The following is a 13984-nucleotide window of genomic DNA, read 5'->3' as shown; positions in this document are numbered from 1 at the left end:
TATAATGGGCCCATTATCGTCATATAATGGACTCTGTTACTGCTTCTCGTGCAGTGCACAAGACACCAAGAGAAAACGCTATGAGAGCAAATGAAGGTCCTGCTCCCCTATTAGATCCTGGACCCTAAGGATTACCTGCTTGGTGGCCATGAAGCAGTAAAGAACCCTGTAGGATTTCAACAACAGAGAATGGGCCCAGAACCAGCATGGTGTGGTGGTTAGAGTGCTGGAGTAGGACTGGGGAGATCCAAATCCAAATCCAACCATGAAACTCATTGAGTGTCTCTGGGCCAGTCACTTATCATGCAGTCTAACCTATCTCACAGGCAGTGCTCTTAGGACCAGGCCACGGGGCTCTGTCCTGGTCCTCAGCCACCTGTGGGGGGGCCTCCAAATGCTCCCCCCAATTCCCAGCAACTGTGCGTGCCACTGCCGGCCATCTGTGCAGGCCGCTGCTGCCGCCGCAGTAGTATGTGGATGGGGGCCAGGCCACCTCAGTGGGGAATGGGATGGGGTCCTAACTGTCTGTCTGTCTGCTTGCTGTGTGGTTGCCTGTGGGTGGGTGGGGGTCTCCGGAGGGGGGGTGGCCCCTCCAAAGGCCTTTAGGTACAGGCTCAAAAATCACCTAGGTGTGCCCCTGCTTGCAGGGTTGCTGTGAGGATAATCATGAGCATGTACACCACGCTGGGCTCCTTGGAGGAAGAGCGGGATGTAGATAAATAGATAGATTTCTGTAGAGTCTACATCAAAAGAGTATGCTATATTTGGATCTGTTGGGAAGAATTTTCCAGGTCTCTGAAGTGGCCTCTCCTTGAGAGATCTGCAATTAAGTCTGCTCCTTGAGATTCTGAGCAGTCTCTACTACCTCTGTTGGGGTGTGTGTGTGTGTGTGTGTGTGTGTGTGTGTGTGTGTGTGTGTGTGTGTATTTACTTGCAGGGACAGGCATTACCTCAGGCTCCGCTTGTGTGTGTGTGTGTGTGTGTGTGTGTGTGTGTGTGTGTGTATTTACTTGCAGGGACAGGCATTACCTCAGGCTCCGCTTGTCTGTGTCATACTGCTCTGGAAGCAGACCTGCCAGTGTGCGGTAGATGATCACACTGGCAATGGCCTGGCCCTCACTCAGGTCTGGGTGCCTCTTCTGTCTTGTCATCAGGGCAGGTTCTTCTTCCTCGCCAGTACCGGGGAGATGCTTGGCATTGGCCACAGAAGGTTCTGTGAAGTGAGCAGGAGACCCTGAGAATATAGGTGGATTTTAATGTGCCTGAGAAGCATAAAGCAAGTCCAACAGGAGGAACATACCCATCCGGAACATACCCCTGTTTCCCAGCACAATGAATTGGAGTTAACCTAGAGCGATCCACTCAAAATCCTCCCCACCACCACACACAGCTTTTCCTGCAATGGGGGAAAATATACCTTTCCCCCACAGATTAAAAAGCAGATCACAGGGGTGTGGTTTTAAGCAGACAAAACAACAAGGATGGAGAAGCAAGTGCAATATGCACGGTTCTCACTTATGGATAAGGGAAAGCAGATTAGCAGTCATTCTTATGTCTAATCAGTATGGACAATATTTCTTTATCTCATGAGGTAACCAGATGACAGCTGATGCAACCAATTCATTTAAAATTATAATGATGAATAAACTCAAGGGGGTGGGACCACACAAATGACCCAACTTCAAACCACTCCTGGCTACATGGCTCCAGTGTCAACTGCCTGTCATTAGCTGGACAGCCAACCAGTCCCTGTCATAGAAAGTTCTTTTCAGTCTATTAGTTCTGTTGTCCGTATTCACTCCTCCTTTGTTTTCCAATGTCTTTATTTGCTTTTTCTCTCTCCTTTTCAACCTTCTGTCTCTCTTTACTGTATTCTCTTCAGCACTTTTCCCCTTCTAACTGTCAATGGTTTTAACTCTGGTTTTATCGTTTGTTTTGTAAACCGCCACAAGATGTTAGTATGAGACAGTATAGAAATGTATTTTTTAATGGCAAATTTTCCTTCCTCTTGCCCTCTCCCAATGTTCTATGCCTTTCCTTTCTCTTTCCCACATGCAAGGTCTACTCTGGCTGGTTCTGCATTCCCTATATCAATCACTTTTCATTAAGAAAAAAAAAAGGAAGAAAAATCTCTTAAATGCTTGTCACATATAATTTGGCTCTGAGAGTGGCATTCAATGTTAACTTGCATTAACCATCTGTTACCAAACTCTGCTCCCACAAATCCTGTCTATGCCCCTCAAATGCCCTAAAATGTCTGCTCTGAACTCATGTAACAGACAAAGCTTAACCCCCAGAAAAGAATACACCATGAAAGGTGTGGGAGACAGAGATCAATTAAGGCTGTAGGCAAAAGCCGAGGAGGAAATAAGGACATTTGTTAGAATAATGACCATGATACCCAATCAGCTGAACCCTCTGAGTTCTGGCAATCCAGAAAGCAAGAACCATAAATCTACTTGGTCATGGTTATTTTTTGCCCACATTTGGGGGCAAAGATCTGGGCCCATCAAAGAGAGATACCCTGTCAGATAAGGCCTGTATCAACGGGCCACTCTTCCCAACCACTGCCTTCTACAACACCAGAATATTTTCACCCATAACCCCCAAACTCACGTTTGCTTTCAGGAGCCTTGAAAACACTTTCAGGCAGGATGACGGTCGTTTCTAGGTCTGCAGGTTTCTCACCCCGGAGTGCCTCGTAGTGAGGCAGCTTTGCACCAGCAAAGTTCATCTTCTCCAGCCTCACCACAGAAATGACTGTCAGAAAAATCTCTATTTTAATCTATTTCTCTCAACATTTTCTTGTAAGTCCCAACTCTCCACCACCAGATTCTGAAGATCAATCATAAAGCTGGTGAAGGAGGGTAGTGGTGGTGACTTTTGAAGCGGCAAGTCCCTAGTTCAAAGCTCAGCCATGAACAAACTGGGTAGGACAGTCAATCTCTCTCAGCTTCAGCTCTCCTGTCTACAATATGCAGCTAATAATGCTGGCCGACTCTAGAGGCAATAGAATATAGAGGCAATGTATGTGAAGGGGCTTGATAACTTCAGGAAAGCTGTTCTAAGTAGGTCCTAAGTAAAGTAAAACTGCCCAGATATGTGAGTTTGGGGCGGTATAAAAACACATTAGATAGATAGATAGATAGATAGATAGATAGATAGATAGATAGATGCTAAGTATTGTTGTTAGGGCTGCAACATTTAGCTGATTTAGTTGGTTAGATTAACTGGCTGGCATGATGTGCACTCTGAGCTGGAATGCACACTCAGAATGACCACGGTTTCTCCCATTGTCACAAATGGGAGGAACAGTGGTAACGCTGGCTGAGTGACTGTAGGTTCTCTCCAGCACTGGACTGCCTACTGGCTCTGCTCCAACACCAGCATGGAGCATTCCAGCTCTGTCAGTGTGCACATCATGCCAGTCACTTATTTAAACACAATTGATGGACTAAATAGATGCCACAATTTACCACAAAGCAATGTTTTAAAGTTGTAAAGTTATTTAAATACAGAAGCTTTGTGGGCTGCAGGCACCATTTTAAAAGAAGAATTCACCCTCTTCTTTCTCATATGCAGAAATGCCTCTTTTAAGGTGGTGTCCACTGCAATACATGCATACATCACCTGAAAACAAGTAAAATATACTTTGTTCTTCTGTCACTTTCCATTCAGATTTAGTCGATTAAATAATCAGTTAAGATTTCTTTATTTAGGTGGCAGCCCTAATTATTATCATGCTCTCACCGATGTTGGAGGTGATGATGGTGAAGGGGCTCAGGTACGTCTTGCGCATGTTCTGGGCCAGAGTGCTGGCATAATCCTCAAAGTGCTTGAGCAGCTGAGCTGTGCCACCCTCCGACTGCTGGATCAGTTCCCAGTGACGTTTGTTGCCGGTATCCAGTAGGGCACTGCCCACCTTGAGCAGGTTCTAGAATACAGAACAGAGAGCGGAGGAGAGAGAGAGAGAGAGAGAGAGAGAAAGAGTGCTAGGAGTGGACTTTTCTGGCAGGTATGACATAGTTCATTCAGCAGGCAGTGCTGGAGTTAGGGTTGGTTATAAGAGATTATAGATCTCTTGGATTTATAGTAGATCTAAGAGGTTGCAAGGGTCCAGGGAAATACCGTTTGCTAGAGACCCCATGCAAACACAGGCTGTTTGCCTGGAGGCTCATGATATCTGTGGCACTGGAAAGCCCAATGGGATCAATAGCAATAGCAATAGCACTTACATTTATATACCGCTCTATAGCCGGAGCTCTCTAAGCAGTTTTACAATGATTTAGCATATTGCCCCCAACATTCTGGGTACTCATTTTACTGACCTCGGAAGGATGGAAGGCTGAGTCAACCTTGAGCCCCTGGTCAGGATCAAACTTGTAACCTTCTGGTTACAGGGCAGCAGTTTTACCACTGCGCCACCAGGGGCTCAAGACAACCATCTTTACCTGTGGCATTGGCTATGGGCCTTGGGCTATAGCTCTGTTCACTCCTTGGACTATAACTCTCTTCAGGTGTTAAAAAACAACCAACCCACTGTACACACATCGTTCAAAGCAAGTCCAGAAGTCCCACCCCCTGTATGTACCCTCCCACCCATACTCTTCATACTTATGGCATTTGTTTGAACAGGTGAATGCCACAAGCCTTATCATGATCATCAGATTAATGCTGTAATCATGAAAAGCATGGACGACAGGGAGAAGACATACCTGGGCAGGATGCACCATAGGTGTGACTTCTGGACCAGCTTTGAATAATGTAGCATGTACAGTGGATTTGTTGTATTTTTAATGCCTGAACAGAGCTATAGCCCAAAGGGTGGGTAGGCCCAGAGCCAACACTGCAAGTAAAGGTGGTTGTCTTGGTGCCATTGGACTGTATTGTGCCCTGCCTTTGCAAACTGATTGTCCTTCTCGTGAGATTGGACGCCAAAGGGTGATGAGTCAAAGCAGACTAAACCTGACTCTAAATTCATTCTGGAATCACGTTCCTTCCAAAAGGTACCTGCCCTTACCAGAAGCTGACCTGACCCTCTTGGATGTCTTCTGGGGATAGCACTGAATGACCTGGTTCTTCCATGTGGCAACAGGATGCTCACCATATTGTTTCTGCTGTGTCATCTGATTTTAGTGCCAACGTAAACAGAAGCAAACTAGTCAGGCACTGCCATAGTAGTTTTCCAGCACTGTAACAAAGGACATTTTTGGCCCCAGTGCAAAACCTGTCTACCTGCCTGCTTCTGGGACCCCTTCAAGCTTGTGTTTTCTGCCAAGACTGTAGGCAAAACTGAGCTCCTGGGCTTACCTCCGTGAAATGCACATCCTGTGTAGCAGCCAAGCCGAAGCCTTCTTGGGTGCTTTCATGTTTCAGGAGCTGGGCTGAGAGATGATACGCCACCTTGATGTCACTTCCAAAGAAGCTGGCTGTGTGCTGGGTGGCATTGTGAAGCTGCAGGGCCACCTGCTGAGACTGCTCTGTGTCCAGGAGTGACTCATTCCGCAATAGCCTCTCTGCCTACTCCGCAAGGAAGACAAAGATGCTCAGCATCAAGTGTTTAAAACAATCACTGGATCGCTAGCCAAATGCAGTCGCCAGGGTAGGTCAGTCTCAGCTCCAGCCTATAAACGCAACTCCTCTCCCTGCCTGTCAGGGCCATACGGATTCCAAGTTGCAGCAATTGCAGTGTGGAAGCACAGAATTTTGTGCTCATTGTAGAATTCAGCATCCTGAAGAAATACCTGCTTTCAAGTTTCTAGCCCTTATGGCTGAAAGTCAGGGTTGGAAATATGAGGATTATATCAAGTGAAATCTCCAAAGCTAGAGGAAACTGAATGGGGCATATGGTGACCAGGACTCAGGGCACCAGCGCTCTGTATAGCTCCTAAGGCTAAGGTTAACAGAGAGTTAATATTAGTGGGTTAACTTAGGTTAACCCACTAAGGCTAACAGAATTGGAATAAATTATGCAGAATAAGTAAGTAAAATCTATCTTTTATTATTTGAAGAATTGGGCTAATTTAGTACAAAATTCCAAACTTATTTGTGCAGAGAAATTATAAACCTGGTTACTGTGAGAGTAAAGAAGATGCAGAGGAATGACAGTGTTATAAAATGGTAGCAGTAAGGCAAATGCACAGCGCTCACTCACCCACAAAGGACAATTCCCGTCACACTCCAGTCAGCCCAGTCAACAACTGAATGATGGTAGTTGAAAGGGATGTCCCCTGACTGCTCTTACAATGAAGACAAGGCTACAGTTCCACAGGTTCACTGAGAAGCAGCTGCAGAGCTTTCAACTCCTCAGTCTACTACTTATTGCCCTGGGACAAGTACAAAGACCATGAAGTGGGGCAGGGGGACATTGGAATCTATCTTCAGATCTAGTGAGGTCAAACCACTGCATTCTGCTGGCCCTGCTGACTTTGATGATTTCTGTGAACTAAATATGGCAGAAATTTCCCTAAGCGCACGCTCTCACACGCACACACATACACATGTCCACGGACTTAGTGCTGGGCACAGGAGAGATTGAGGAAAGAGCACTTACAAAGTTCTTGAGAGTGGCAAAAGTCAACGAGGTGCAGTTGAAGAGGTTGGGTGCCAGCCAGCCCTTGTGTTCATCACAGTGCCGCACAGCAGTCCCTGGAGGGGAGCAGGAGAAAAAGCTCACTTGTGGGCAAGCAACGTCACTTTGCCTCTGATGGACTTCTGGCCCACCTAAATTTATCCCACAACCCATGATTTTATTTAAGATGCCACTAGATTTTTTGTTATTGTTACTACAAACTAACATGGCTACGCCTCTGCAATCTGTCAACCACGAACAGCCATCTAAGCAGATAGAAGTTAAGCATAAGGGCACGCAAGGAACTTTTGTCCAGAATCTCCACAGAACTCCTCAGTGGCAATAAAGTGGAATGTTCAGTTCACTCAAGAATCATGCGGCAATCTAACTGTTTGCACACCCCACATATCTATGGCATGCAACAACAGTCTCAAAGGAGTTTCATTACCAACAGATCCCCTGGGGCATGCTGCAGCTGCAGGCAGGCCGAACCGGGTGCGGGGCCACCAAATATTCGCTTCAGTGGCACGGGGGCAGCTGTCATAATTCACTGCAAGGCAGAAGAGACATTTTGTGAATAACAGATATTACCTCACATGTGCTATAGTCCCCTCAGTTGAGTGTGCCTGGCCAGGCAGCCAAGATTTCACTTGCCCACAAATGGCTGCTTGGCTGGTATGGGCAAAGAAAAGTCATGGGCAAATGGCAGGGTCATCTCGAACAAGGATTCCCAGCCTTGGGGCCCCAGACATTATTGGACTAACTTTCATCATCCACAGTCACAATGGTCAACACTGTTGTGGCTGGGGATGACAGGAGTTGGAGCCCAACAATACCTGGGACCCAAGATTGGGAAACCCGATCTAGAATACAACAACCCACTGCCAAGTTTGAAGGCACTACTGTTAGAGTGTCATGCTCCAAAGATCAACCCTCTTCCTCCCTTCATTTTGGCAGCCCCTGTTCGGACTCTAAAAGTGAGGTAGAAGGCCATTCAGTTCAGTGCTACCTAAGAGCAAAGGGAAGGAGTAGAACTCTTGGAGCTTTCATGGAGGATACTTTGATCAGTTAACATCATCTATTCAGTCCCAGGACATTGCCAATGATTTCACTCTACATATAACCCCTTTCCTACTGTGAGATAAGGGCTATCACTGCCTTCAATTATTGATGGATTGATTGATTGATTGTATTTATAAACTGCCTAACACCTAAATCTCAAGGCAGTGTACACAACTTAAAACAATAAATAAAACTCAATTAGAACAATTTTAAAATCATATTCTGTGCATCCTTAGCTCAGCTTTGTAATGGAATCCCAACTATATGCTGTGCCCAAGGAACTACTGTTAGCAACGGTGCTGACCTTCACAGCCATTGATGGTGACTTCTGCAAAGGGATTGTCACAGCGGTCACAGCGGCGCCCAATCACCCCTGGCTTGCAGGAGCAATGCCCAGTCTCAGGTTCACAGGTGCGAGACAGTGAGCCAGTGGGGTAGCAGTCACAGAGCAAACACATGGCACTGTCTGTTGGTCGATAGTGGTTTTCCTGGAGAAAAACAGGGGGTACATTAATCTGAGGAGCAGAATGGAAGACTCTCTACAGCTCAAGGAAACTCTGTACACATCTTGGCTAATCCAACACCTAATCCCTCTCCCAATACCTACTTAGAGCCAACAGTAACACATGCATTCTATGTAAGCTATTCCCCAAGCATCCATTATTAGAAATGCTGCTTTTCACTAAACTCCCCTGCCTGCAATGATAGACCAAAGACAGGAATTCCCAAGGTACTTTTATGATTAGCATTACTATCAAACTTTTTCATTTAGGATTGCACCCAACACTCTTTTGCTTGCAATTTTGGTGATCTGGGGAATGCATGCATTTGGGGGTGAAAGTATTAAAACTGGGATGATATGGGAGGAAGGGGCAGAGGAAATTGTTACCATTTCAGAAGAGGTGGGCTTACCACTGGTTAGTGGTGGCAAGCATCATAGGAAAATAGGAAACTGCCATATACTGAGTCAGACCATTGGTCCATCCAGCTCAGTATTGTCTACACAGACTGGCAGTGGCTTCTCCAAGGTTGCAGGCAGGAATCGCTCTCAGCCCTATCTTGGAGATGCCAGGGAGAGAACTTAGAACCTAGATGCTTTTCCCAGAGTGGTGCCATCCCCTAAGGGGAATATCTTACAGTGCTCACATGTAGTCTCCCATTCATATGCAACCAGGGCAGACCGTGCTTAGCTAAGAGGACAAGTCAGGTTGCTTGCTATCACAAGACCAGCACTTTTTCCCTTCTTAAAAAAAATATGTTCATGCCATTCCTCTGTGAGTTATGGCAGAGGCAAGGAGGACAGGTGATCCTCCCAGTATTTAGTTTGTGCTGGCCACATTTTTTTAAAACCTGGAATGCTTCAGAGGAATGATATTACATTACGGTGTAGCATCATTCCCTGGTGCATTTCAGGTAAAACAATGCCAGCCCCCTGTATGCCCAGAATGGGTTACCAATTTGTTAAATCCCAGAATGCATTAGGAATGATGCTATGTCATAACATAGCATCATTTCCAAGTGCATTCTGGGTTAAAAAAAAATTGGCAGCCAGCAGGAGCTGTCACTGGGAAGAATACCAAGTGTTTCAAGCATGGCTGCCATCCACTGAGGTGCAATGTACAACTGCTACCATTTTACTGCTAGTCAGCACTAACCCTACCCTGCTTCGAAACTTTCAGAGAAATTCTCTCATCCCCCCTGGACTCTAACCCCTTAACTGCCTGTGATCAGGATGATGATGGGGAGGAGGAAGGAGGGGGGCTCTTCACATCTTCACACTAACCATTTTGTGAGGTACATTAGTCTGACAGAGAGAGTGAATTGTTGGAGGCCATTTGGTGAACTTCAGCAAGCAGGAATCGGAACTGGAGTGCCCTATCCCTTAATCTAGTGGTTCCAAGCTCAGTTGTAGAGCTCATGCTCTGCATGCAAAAGATCCCAGGTTCAATCCCCAGCAACAAAGGACAGAACTGGAAGCTCATCAGAGGTTCCTCAGAGAGAAGAAGATGAGCAACGATGGACAAACTTCCCTGAAAGAAAGCTTGACTTGACACAAATGTTCTTTCCCTACAATGTGCAGCCGCAGAAGAATGTTGAGTGTGCTCTAAAACAAACTCTTTCAGTTCAAGCAAGGCAACCCCTGAGTCCTAACTGCTCTGGCTAATGCCTCACATGAACTGAATGTCCACCAGACCCCAGAAATTATCTGCAATGCATTGGGGTTTCTGGGTGGGCAAATTCATTTTGAAAGGTTCCCTGAAGGTCAGATGTTTAAAAACTACTCTCCCATCCCAGCACCATATTGGCAGCAAACGACTTATCCACTGACTGAGCCACCATCCTACTGACAATTCTGCGCCCTCTTTGGGGTCCCTCAAGCTCCACTTTGTAACTTTCTCCTCAAAGAAGCGAAGGCCCACCTTGCAGCGACACTCTCCACTGGTTTTGTTGCAGTCCGGGTCAAAACCTTTGCCAACATCACAATTGCAGGGTCCACAGATAGGGTGCCCCCACCACCCTCGCGGGCAGGGCTGAGCAAGCCTGCCAGAAAGATCAAGCCTGCAGTTAGAAACACACTGCAAACATGACAAACAAGCAAAATAGCAGCAAGGTAAATATCCAGCAGGGGGCAGGGGAGAGGATTTGACCAAAGAGAAAGTAGCAAACAACAGCCTTGTGTGATAAACACCTTAAGAATTCAATGTGTTTTGAGACACAGGATTAGGAGGTTACAAACTGCGATGTCATCTCCCTTGGATATCATTCTTTGTAGCCTTCTGCTCCCACAGTGTGAAGGCAATCACTGTTTGTAAACCCCTGATGAAGAGTCTATGACTCAAGATTTGTAGGATATCCCCAAACGAAACTTTTATTAAAAATCGGCTATATTAATGCTTCTTCATTGCTACCATACGCTATGCAAAACGACATCCCCTCCTCACACATGCACACCAGTCACACTACTCACAATTTATGAGCATGCCAAGACGTGTGAACCCTTCCCCCACTGCGTACACACCACAAACCCATACCACTTCTACTGCCCCTCTTCATACTTGCAGGCATATGAATTTCCTTGCACAAACACACACAATTGCAAGGAATACATGCTCCTTTGGGTCGATCCCTCACCCACATATACTTTTTATTTGTGATGCTTGTATCCCACCCTTCTTCCATGGATCTTGGGGTGGCGTGCACAGTTCTTCCTCCTCCACTTTCATCCTTGCAATAACCTTGTGAAGTAAGTTAGGCTGAGAGTGAATGAGTGGTGCAAGGTCATCCATTGAGCCTCATGGAAGAAGAGTGGGGATTTGAACCCATCTTTCCCCAGTCCTAGTACTTAGGACTACAGCCATGAGCTTAGAAACATACCTTCCTGCCTCCCCCATCCCCTGTAATTGCTTGCTTAGCACACTCTCAGGCACAGACTCAAATACCAGTATACTGCCCTCCCTGCAATAATCACACAGCTCTTCAAGGATCCATTTCTAAGTACACCGATAGGAAGATACACACCTGGGCCTGTGTGCAACACAAGTGACTATATGTGTCCCATGCTTGCGTGCACACACACACACACATTCAGGTGTCTTTTCACAGAGTGGTAATGGGCAACTCACTTGTTCTCGCAGTACGGCCCAAAGTAGTTGTCAGGACACTCACAGGTGTAGCCATGGGATGAGCTGGGCTTGCGGGCACACACAGCTTGATGTTCACAAGGGTTGAGAGAGCAGACGTTGGCACAACTATCCCCATAGTAACCTGAAGCGGTACAGGAAAGACCCTGAATGCCACGTGATTCCTACTATATGATTCTGACAGGAAGTTCTGACTGGAAGATGAATGCCGCTCTGAGCTGGCAAGAGACTCCAGCTAGATGTAGCAGAAAGTGCTGCTCCTCAAAGTGCTAAGAACAGAGAAGCCCAGAGTTTGGGGCAGAGGCACTATGTGTATCTAGCTGACCCCAACACTTCAGTCCACCTTGTATCCTGCAGAGCTAAGCTGCAGAGCTAAGCTGTGGAATCATCTACATTGAATGATTCCAATATGGAATCATTCCAGACTTACTCAAGAAGCAGCTCCTCTCTCATTCTCTCCCCAACTGACCTGGGTCACAGCTGCAGGAGTAACTGTCCCAGTCATCGTTGCAGTAACTGTTGACAGGACACGGGTTGGAGTCACAGGGGTCAGGGACACTGCAGCCACGTTCCACATTCACCTTCTCTCCCTGGTTTACATTCAGGGCCACAGCACTGGCTGAAGTCTCACCCATCCGTACACCCTGGGGACAGAGAAGGCAAAGAGCGGTCCAGATGTAGCACTCAGAACTTGCATTTCCTAGCTATGGCTTATTAAAAGACATTTGCAGACTGTCTGCTATCTAACTATAGAAAGTCCTTTTTAGGAGTGAAAAGCTGAAAGGTGGGATATAAATATTTTAATTAAATCAAATCAAATCACCAGACATGAACCATCTGAGAACTTCGCCCACTAGATGGCACTGCGTTTCCTCATATAAAAACAGAAGTAAGGTTAGAATTTCCACTTTGAGGTTTGCATGATTCTAATACGTATCCAGTTTGCTCCAACATGCCTCTGGTTTCTGGCACCACATTCTCGACCCACATCCATCTGCATGACAGGTGGAAGCAGATATAGTGACAGCTAGCTGGGAGCAATCAAAATCGGTACTCATGTGGGATTGTGCAGCACGTCCTGTTTAAACAGGAGCCATCTGTTGCATGACTTTTTCCTTATGAAGTAAAAGGGAAAATGACAAAGGTACAGTATGGAAACAACCTACAACAACATAGGTTGTGCTTATTTGTGGCATATTTCAAGCAACGTGAGCTGCTGGGTGAGAAGAAATCATCAAATGATGATTGTCATCACTGCAGGTTTCCAGGATGGGGACATTTGGTGTCTCCTGTGAGTGTGTGTACACACACACACACACACACACACACACACACACATATATATATATATATACACACACACACACACACATACGCATCACCAGACACACAGAGGATGGATGGCGCACATACAGGTGAAACTCGGAAAACTAGAATATCGTGCAAAAGTCCATTAATTTCAGTAATGCAAATTAAAAGGTGAAACTGATATATGAGACAGACGCATTACATGCAAAGCGAGATAAGTCAAGCCTTAATTTGTTATAATTGTGATGATCATGGTGTACAGCTCATGAGAACCCCAAATCCACAATCCCAGAAAATTAGAATATTACATGGAACCAAGAAGACAAGGATTGTAGAATAGAACAATATTGGACCTCTGAAAAGTATACAGTGTACTGTGCTTGATTGGCCAGCAAACTCGCCTGACCTGACCCCATAGAGAATCTATGGGGCACTGCCAAGAGAAGGATGAGAGACATGAGACCAAACAATGCAGAAGAGCTGAAGGCCGCTAATGAAGCATCCTGGTCTTCCATAACACCTCATCAGTGCCACAGGCTGACAGCATCCATGCCACGCCGCACTGAGGCAGTAATTGCTGCAAAAGGGGCCCAAACCAAGTACTGAATACATATGCATGCTTATACTTTTCAGAGGTCCGATATTGTTCTATTCTACAATCCTTGTCTTCTTGGTTCCATGTAATATTCTAATTTTCTGGGATTGTGGATTTGGGGTTCTCATGAGCTGTACGCCATGATCATCACAATTATAACAAATTAAGGCTTGACTTATCTCGCTTTGCATGTAATGCGTCTGTCTCATATATCAGTTTCACCTTTTAATTTGCATTACTGAAATTAAAGGACTTTTGCACAATATTCTAATTTTTTTAGTTTCACCTGTACCATGAACTACTCCCATGAACTACTCAAACTGAATGCTTAGGTTGCTTAGCCCTGAAAAATATGCCACGAGGTAAAAGGCTCTGTTGAGAGAGCTGACAACAGAAGAGATGGAGCCTGCACCTGACCCACCGAGGCCTCGCATTATGTACAGCCCAGACGGAGCCTGCTTCTTGCCCTACCTACCTGCATGCAGCCACGGAAGCCTTGCTGCACCTCACCCTGCTTTGCTGGCACACCACCGACACTCAGGTTCCGCACCTTGAGCCCATGCAGCTCACTGCTGATGTTGGCCACCACCTGCGGGACACAGACAAAGCAGTTACTTGGCAGCACCTGCACATAATTTCTTCATCCACTGACAACACTTCTATGGGAGGATGAAGGTCAAGACTTATGAAGCTGCCTTATCCAAGTGAGTACTCTGGTCCAGGGTGGCAGCTCATCAGAAACTGAGAAAGATATCTTCTCCTGCCTGAGCCTTTTTAATTGCCAGGAATTAAACCTGGGACCTTCTG

At 46.0% G+C, this 13984-nt stretch overlaps 1 protein-coding gene across 4 annotated transcripts in view; it reads right to left on the bottom strand.

The window, feature by feature from the left end:
• Window positions 1–13984, bottom strand: part of CELSR2 (cadherin EGF LAG seven-pass G-type receptor 2) — a 120814-nt gene that overhangs the window by 18398 nt on the left and 88432 nt on the right. For 2 of the 4 annotated variants that reach the window (XM_053247371.1, XM_053247372.1), the window contains exons 11-21: window positions 13653–13766; window positions 11744–11918; window positions 11257–11398; window positions 10054–10174; window positions 7938–8121; window positions 7020–7121; window positions 6554–6648; window positions 5311–5520; window positions 3751–3934; window positions 2617–2760; window positions 1030–1234 (exon numbers count right to left, since the gene is read on the bottom strand). In XM_053247371.1, coding sequence (XP_053103346.1) covers window positions 1030–1234; window positions 2617–2760; window positions 3751–3934; window positions 5311–5520; window positions 6554–6648; window positions 7020–7121; window positions 7938–8121; window positions 10054–10174; window positions 11257–11398; window positions 11744–11918; window positions 13653–13766 — 1676 coding nt within the window. The remainder of the gene's footprint in view (window positions 1–1029; window positions 1235–2616; window positions 2761–3750; window positions 3935–5310; window positions 5521–6553; window positions 6649–7019; window positions 7122–7937; window positions 8122–10053; window positions 10175–11256; window positions 11399–11743; window positions 11919–13652; window positions 13767–13984) is intronic. The other 2 variants (XM_053247373.1, XM_053247374.1) reach the window with 1 other exon arrangement.

The sequence above is a fragment of the Hemicordylus capensis genome, chromosome 4, assembly GCF_027244095.1.
Source record: "Hemicordylus capensis ecotype Gifberg chromosome 4, rHemCap1.1.pri, whole genome shotgun sequence".
Lineage (NCBI taxonomy): Eukaryota > Metazoa > Chordata > Lepidosauria > Squamata > Cordylidae > Hemicordylus > Hemicordylus capensis.
The sequence above is the reverse complement of the archived record's forward strand: the minus strand, read 5'-3'. Positions and strand labels throughout refer to the sequence as shown.